Source organism: Mercurialis annua, linkage group LG5 (genome assembly GCF_937616625.2).
Source record: "Mercurialis annua linkage group LG5, ddMerAnnu1.2, whole genome shotgun sequence".
Taxonomy (NCBI): domain Eukaryota; kingdom Viridiplantae; phylum Streptophyta; class Magnoliopsida; order Malpighiales; family Euphorbiaceae; genus Mercurialis; species Mercurialis annua.
In genome coordinates this window covers 50759035-50767131 of record NC_065574.1, presented here as the reverse complement: position 1 = coordinate 50767131, position 8097 = coordinate 50759035, and the positions used below count along the sequence as shown (strand labels likewise).

The window sequence follows — 8097 nt, the reverse complement described above, 5'->3', positions numbered from 1 at the left end:
CTTCGGCATCTAGTATTGGGTAGACCAGCGTCAGAAGTGTCAGAAGCAGCGGCTACATCATCGTTTTTTATATGTTAGCGAACTCGTAAAGGCGATGCATTCAATGTAAACGGTGTGAATGACGTGTTTGACGTTTAAATTTGCACATATTTATATAGAGTTTATTTGTAACTTTGTTTGTAGTAATACTCTCTATTTAAAAAAAAAAACATTCATTAGTAGTACTCTCTATTTTAAAAAAAAAACATTCATTTGTCATGACAAATTTACAAAGCCCCCTTTGGAATAATTCCAATTGTGAATTGGAATTCATTTATAAATGAATTCTATATGAAAATCATTTACAAATGAATTACACCGTTTGAAATGAAAGAATATAAAATTTAGAATTGAAATGAATTCCATATATTTATGTTTGGAATGAATTCTAGAATTGAATTCTTTGTAACTTTGTTCCCATATTAACCTTATAGACATTTTATTCAAAATATCTTAAAAATAGAATAATTATTAATTTGTTTTATAACATTAGCTTATTAAATATTATATATATAAATATTTAAAATTAATAATATTAAAGTCACTAGTATTATGATTAAGATGTATAAAATAATTAATAATGACTTTTGAAAATTGAAAATAAAAATGTACAACATTAAAAAAAAGATGTAGATGAAAATTAGAAATAAAAGATAGAAAGAAAAAAATAGTAATAAAAATAAAAAGTGAAAGTAATAAAAAAATAGCTTTATAAAGTAAGAATAAATTAGTCAAATAAAATTGTTCTTTTAAATTTTTGGAATTCATTTACAAATTCCACCTATTTTAGTTGGATTTACAATTCTTCAAATTATAACTAAAACCAATTTCATAATTTCAATTCCAAGAATTGTATTAATAGGTTCATTTATTCCAAATACAAAAAATTAGAATTACAAATGAATTCCACATAATTTTAAGGAATTCATTCATTCCAAAGGGGCCTAGTCATATAATGGATTCTAAAATTTGTCCTGAAGTGATCAAAACTCAAAAAAACAAACTCAAAATACATCCTTAAAGTTTTCACCTTTTCAGTTTTGTCCTCATTATTTACTTTCCCGTTTACATTTATTTATCACCGAAACTTAAAAGCTAAACAAAACAAAACATTCAAATCTAACCAAATTCCCATTCAAATTTTCTTCACTGATTTCAGATTCCACGCTTATAAAATCCCCATTTTACATTTCATTTCCTTTGATCTGTACATCCTAATTCTTGGATCCAAATCATCTGATCACAAATTTAAACTCAAATCTAATTTTAATTTTAATTTTTCTTGATTTGCATTCGATAGAGATTCTATAAAATGGCGACAATGGAGAGTTTGATTGGATTAGTTAACAGAATCCAACGAGCTTGTACTGTTTTAGGTGATTATGGCGGCGAAGGCATGTCTTTATGGGAAGCTCTCCCGTCTGTTGCTGTTCTCGGAGGCCAGGTTAATTTTTTAAATCTTTAATCTAGGTTAGGTTTTAATGTTTTTTATGATATAGATTTAATATTGATTATTATTTGATATTTTTTATGAATAATTTAGAGTTCTGGAAAATCTTCAGTGTTGGAAAGTGTTGTTGGGAGAGATTTCTTGCCTCGTGGATCCGGTAATTCTTGATTTTTTAAGTAGTGAATTTGAATTTAATTTAATTCTACATTTTGATGTGTGTTTGTTTGGGATGGATGAGAAATTAATGAATACGAAGTAATAGAGTTATGTTTTCGTAACATTTAATTGCTTACGGAATGTTTTCGTAAGCTGTTAAAATGAGCTAAGGTTACTCAAGCAAGTAATTTTAATGTTCTTATTTGTAGGAATTGTTACGCGGAGGCCGTTGGTGTTGCAGCTTCATAAGATAGAGGATGGGAAGGCTGAATACGCAGAGTTTCTTCATGCGCCAAAGAGGAGGTTTAATGATTTCGGTAGGTATCTGGAAAACTGCGATTTTTCCTCAGTCTATGATTTGTGCTATATGTGGACAAAATTTGCTTGCTCTCAGGTGAGGCAATGAAAAAATAGATCTTCATACTTTAACTTGGATGTTGATGTGTTCTTTTTTCTCAATAGAACTGTGATCACTTTGGTCATTCAGTTTTTTTGTTTGTCAGAAAGCAGTACACAAGTGGCATATTTTTTGATCTGTGATTTATCGAAATTCTGTTACATTGACTGCGTTAAGGGCCATATATATATATATTTCTTTTTGTTACTCCTGCACCTTCCTGCATATCTAACTTTAGTATAGCGAATCTGGAGAAGTAGGACTATTACTTGCCATTGCTATTAGGTCTAGCAAGCGCTCTGTTTGAGCAGAACTTTCTTTTGCTTTAGTTGCTGCCTGAAAGAAATGGACAGAACATTTACTTCTGATTCTCTGAAAGTACTTCTAATGCAATTTATTATGTTGATTGAGCCATATGCACTGATCATAGAACAAGATGGGCTTTCAACTTCTTGTTTGCTTTCCTGGAACTTCTATCTTTTCAAGATCACTTATGTAACTTTGCATTGTATGGCATATTGCCTTAATGCCTTCCTTGTCTTTTCTCTTACTTGATTAGTCTCAGAGAAGGAGATATGTACCGTATTTTTTTAATCGTGTACTTAAACTCAATTTTCTCTTGCAATGTTTTTCAACTGTATGATATATATTGAGGGTTCTTTTTCTTTCATGTAGCTGCTGTGCGTAAGGAGATTGCAGATGAAACTGACCGAATTACTGGGAAGTCGAAACAAATATCTAACATCCCAATTCACCTCAGTATATATTCCCCAAATGGTATAGATTCGCGCTTCCTTTCAAAGTAGATGCTAAATGAAGTTATTTAACTGAGTAGCTAAAAAGAAATTAAAGAGTTTTTTTCCTTAAGTTTAGAAATTTCATCTGATGCATGCTCTAGTTTTGCTCCTTCATTCGATACCTTTTTTTTACACTAAAGATTTATATTTAGCTATTTGTGTATTTGAAAAAATGATTTGGATCATTGATGTGAATCTAGTTGTAATGTGCAAAAACTGCAGTCAAGTACAGCTGGTACTAATGCCGCGCTGTCACTTTGTTTTTTGTGGAGTCTTGTTATTTCTTTAGCTAATATGCTTGTCTGGGTATTTTTTGGGGTGGGCCAATATTTGCATGTTATGTGCGGAGAAACGCAAGCATTAGTTTCCACTTTAAAGTGTCATTTTCTGCCTAGCTTAACGCTCTTGATTATTATTTTCTGAATCTTCACCTCTCATTGCTGTAATTTCCTATTGCTGATTTTTTTTACTCCTTATTCATTTGGATTCAATTTCATGATTTTGTTTTTCAGTTGTAAACTTGACACTCATAGATTTACCTGGATTGACGAAGGTTGCTGTAGGTAATTAGTATTACAACTCTTACCTTTGATTGCAACATGTAGATACTATTTACAAGAATTAGCATGTATGCAGTGATGTAAATTTGGGTTTTGCAGAGGGCCAGCCAGAAAGTATAGTCGAAGATATAGAAAATATGGTTCGATCTTATGTTGAGAAGGTAAGAATATGGTATTTTATCCTGAATGAAACCTTTTTGAAGAAGGAAATACATGCTTAAATAGCCTGAAATGAAAAAGCATATTGAGAGTATCTATCACGGATAATCACCATCTAATAGAAAAATGAAAATAAAGCAGTGGTTTTAAGGATGAGGGCATCCTACTCTTTAAAGTAATACTTGTAAGGACATTTGGTTTTGTAGTTAGTTAGCAACTTTTTGCTCACCTTATTAAAGTTTATGCCCAATCTATTAATAGTTGGCGAGTTTCAAACTCTTAAGTCTCTGATATGATTATTTACTTTGAGTAACTGGGGTAACTGCTATTTTTGTCATAATCTACTCTTTCTTTAATCTCATTATAAGGCCTAGTTCGTAGTGGTGGTAAATAGAGAATTTATTTAATGGCCTCAGTTAGCACAAAAGGATGCAGCATATTTTTCTTTGTATACTGTATTCATCCTATGTATTGGTTCTAGAGCATGCTTTTTGAAAACTGCTCGCAAAATTGTAATAGTTCATTGCCTGTTTTCGACATTTCTCACACGCCCGTCTTTTTCATTTTATTTTTGCAGCCCAACTCCATTATATTGGCTATATCTCCAGCTAATCAAGATATTGCCACTTCTGATGCAATAAAACTTGCCAGAGAAGTTGATCCTTCAGGTCTGATAAATAAGATTTTGACTGTTTGAGGCAAAGTTTCCCCTCTGAATTAATGGATTTGGTAGGTCATTGCAAACAAAGATAACAAAATTTTCTTTTGAATTTGATGTATGTTAGGTGAAAGGACATTCGGTGTGCTGACAAAGCTTGATCTGATGGATAAAGGAACTAATGCTCTCGATGTATGCACTTATTCTTATATTTTATTTAATGCTAAAATTATACTGATAATAATCATTATGTATAATTGTAGTACTCTCTCTGTATATAATTTAGGTTCTTGAAGGAAGGTCATACAGACTGCAACATCCCTGGGTTGGAGTTGTTAATCGTTCACAAGCTGACATTAACAAGAATGTGGACATGATCGCTGCTCGTAGAAAGGAGTGTGAATATTTTGAAACAAGCCCTGAATATGGACATTTGGCTAGTAAAATGGGTGCTGAGTATCTGGCAAAACTTTTGTCTAAGGTCTTCTCATCCACTTGTATTAAGTTGCTCTCTATTATGTCATGTTACACTCTATTTTGCTTAATTCTATAATTGGTCATATGCTGATGTTTTATACCTCCAAATTTTGCCACCCAATCAGCATTTAGAGACAGTTATCAGACAGCGCATACCAAGTATCATCGCGTTAATTAATAAGACCATTGACGAGCTTAATGCAGAGTTGGACCGCATTGGCAGGCCTATTGCAGTAGACTCAGGGGTAAGAAATGAGAATTCTTGAGGTACTTGATTTTGGAGTTATGAGCATAAATGTTTAATGGCCTATCTTACTTTTTAGATGTATGCTACCTTTTCTTACAGGCTCAGCTTTATACGATTCTTGAAATGTGTCGTGCTTTCGACCGTGTATTTAAGGAACATCTGGATGGAGGGTGAGTTATACTAGTTTCTTCCCAGCATTCCAATGACAATATGTTGCATTAAAAATACCTATCCACTCCTTTTCCCATTATCTCCCTAAGTATCATCCTAATTCTTTATTGGCTAAACCCATCTAGAGGCCCTTGTACTATAGCATTTTTGTTCAAAAAGCCCTTGTACTATTTTTTTGTTATTCAAGTCCCTCTGCTTACATAATTTTTAATTTTTAGGTCCTTTTTTGGTTTTTTCCAGTCCCTTTACTTACAATTTTTTTGTTCCTCCAGTCCCTCAAAAGGGCCTAAAAATCGGAATTTTGCCAAGTACAGGGACCTGAAGAACAAAAAAATAGTATAAGGGCTTTTTGAATAAAAATGATATAGTACAAGGGCCTCTAGATGGGTTTAGCCTTCTTTATTTTACTCTCTTACATGTGCTGTCAGAACATCACATTAGTTACATACAAAAGCTGTTCTCCCAAACCTTGATATGTACAGTTAACTGATAGCTCTCCATTGCAGCCGCCCCGGTGGAGATCGAATTTATGGAGTTTTTGATCATCAACTTCCAGCTGCTTTAAAAAAGCTGCCATTTGACCGACATCTCTCTTTGAAAAATGTGCAAAAAGTTGTTTCAGAAGCTGATGGTTATCAGCCACATCTAATTGCCCCAGAGCAAGGATATAGGAGGCTGATTGATGGATCTATCAGCTACTTTAAAGGACCTGCTGAAGCCTCTGTGGATGCTGTAAATTTCTTATTCGAGCTATTATTTGACATCAAATTTGATGGTTTGCTGTAAATTTGTCCTGCTTACTTTTTTTTCCTTCTAAATTTAAATTTGTCAAATTACTTTTCACTTCACTGACATATTAAGGCTTATGTTTGAGGTGCATGCACCATTGGTTTCTTTTAGATGCTGCAATGATTTTAAGAGTGCAGCAAGTTCTGGTAGCACTGATTGAGAAAAAAACTTAATCAATTTTTTTGGTGCCTTGTAAAGTAAATTGTAAACTTTGAATAGGTTTGCGTTTTCTTTGTCTTCATATTGCATTGGAGTGGGAAGTATGGTGAAGTAAACTGTCTTCTGTGCCCTTAAATTTACAAAATTGTTGTTTTGAATCTAAAAGGCTTTACAAGCAAATATTTGGATATATAGAGTTAGCCTAGGGTTACCTTCCGCATGCATTCATATTAAAGCTGTTATATACTCCTGACTAATGAATGTTTTATGCTATATTGTCTTGCTTAGGTCCACTTCATTTTGAAGGAACTTGTGAGGAAATCAATAGCTGAAACAGAGGTAAGCAATCACTACATAAAGGAAAACCTTTTCCAGTACTACATTGGTTCATGCTTTGGAAATAATGATTGGTTCACCTGCACACTCAGTTTTGCTTGATGAGAAAACCATATGTTTTTTTAAAAGGTTCCTAGTGAAACTGAGTTTAGAACACTTGTAGACTGTTTTGACAGACTTTGATTCCAGAGAAAACCATAGATTTAAACAACAGTCATTCTATTGACTTTTATTGAAGTGAAATATACCATGCATTTTTTACTATATTTTCCACTTTGTCAACCTGAAGAGGAATTTATGTCAATTTTTGCCAATTGTACTTTATGATTATTCCAGGAATTGAAGCGATTTCCTACACTTCAATCTGACATTGCTGCTGCTGCAACTGAATCTCTAGAAAAATTCCGCGATGATAGCAGGAAAACAGTTTTAAGGCTGGTTGATATGGAGTCTAGCTACCTGACAGTGGAATTTTTCCGGAAGATTCACCTTGAAGGGGATAAAAATATGAATCCAAACTCAAGCTCAAATCCCAATTCAAACTCAAATCCAAATGCACCAGGCCCTAATGCTGATCGTTATGCTGATTATAACTTCAGGAAGATTGGTATGCAGTCTTCAATTCATAAGATGCATAACAGTCTTTAAAGTTCTTTTGTTGTGAATATACTCTGACCAATAAGTACTGACACTTGTCGTATAATTTGTTTCAGGTGCAAACGTCAATGCTTATATTAATATGGTTTGCGACACACTAAGGAATTCTATTCCGAAAGCTGTAGTTTATTGTCAGGTTAGAGAGGCTAAGAGATCTCTTCTCAACCTCTTCTATGCACAAATTGGGCGGAGAGAGGTAATTTTCAGAATTTTAGTATTCCTCAAATTTGCACATGGAGTCCCACAAGCTAGAAATTTTTAAACATCATAATCAATTCCTCGTAAACAATTTTTTCTTTTTTAAAATTGTCTTAAATAAATTCAAACTTAACCAAACTAGTTACTTTGTTTCAGTTTGTACAAAACTTAAATGATATTTTTTGTTATTATATCAAAACAAACTGAACTGAAGTGTCAGTTTGGTTCGTTTTTTGCGTACCCCTAGAAACCTCTTTTACAAATTATTAGACAAAGATGTTAAAAAGCTTGAATGGTCAGTTCTTATTTATTTCCTTCACATTCTGTTGGCCTGTGTTTCAGCCAAAGTCCCTTTTCGTGTACATTGTCAAAGCTTTTTGAAAAAAATAAAAAGATAATTATACGACCATTTTTATTGATGTTCCTGCAGAAGGAGCGGCTCGGCGCAATGTTGGATGAGGATCCTCAACTCATGGAAAGGAGAACAACCATAGCAAAGAGGCTTGAACTATACAAATCTGCTAGGGACGAGATTGATTCAGTTGCATGGAAGTGATACATATACATTTATTTTTTCCTCATATTGCAGGTTAGATATTACATGGAAAATTTGAGTTCATATTCTTTTTCGCGCTTGATCATCATTAGAAGATTTATTCTTATACTCCGGCATGTGGCCGTACATTGATAGTGGGATATGGTGGAACTATTCTGTTTTACATACACAATCTTTAAGATTTTTGGCTATGGCTGTATCTATCTAACAGTAATCAAGCTCCATTGTATGTCAATTTCTTATTGTATTATTGCTGGACAGATGGGATGCCGTGATGATCATAATCACGAT

At 33.2% G+C, this 8097-nt stretch overlaps 1 protein-coding gene across 1 annotated transcript; it reads left to right on the top strand.

Annotated features, from left to right (window-relative positions):
• The first annotated feature begins 1150 nt into the window (after positions 1 to 1150).
• Positions 1151 to 8056, top strand: LOC126679981 (phragmoplastin DRP1C). The gene is made up of 16 exons (XM_050375008.2): positions 1151 to 1483; positions 1583 to 1646; positions 1855 to 1962; positions 2718 to 2819; positions 3352 to 3402; positions 3499 to 3560; positions 4136 to 4226; positions 4344 to 4408; positions 4503 to 4697; positions 4819 to 4938; positions 5040 to 5110; positions 5618 to 5843; positions 6348 to 6398; positions 6732 to 7002; positions 7109 to 7248; positions 7681 to 8056. The coding sequence occupies exons 1-16, from the start codon at positions 1352 to 1354 to the stop codon at positions 7804 to 7806; spliced, it is 1875 nt and encodes a 624-aa protein (XP_050230965.1). The 5' UTR covers positions 1151 to 1351; the 3' UTR covers positions 7807 to 8056.
• The last annotated feature ends 41 nt before the right edge of the window (positions 8057 to 8097 follow it).

Bases quoted from the DNA above. Each gene is read 5' to 3' on its own strand.
- LOC126679981 (XM_050375008.2), top strand. From the start codon at position 1,352: ATGGCGACAATGGAGAGTTTGATTGGATTAGTTAACAGAATCCAACGA. The intron at 3,403-3,498 runs GTAATTAGTATT...TGGGTTTTGCAG, and splicing joins ATTGACGAAGGTTGCTGTAG to AGGGCCAGCCAGAAAGTATA. The intron at 5,111-5,617 runs GTGAGTTATACT...TCTCCATTGCAG, and splicing joins AAGGAACATCTGGATGGAGG to CCGCCCCGGTGGAGATCGAA.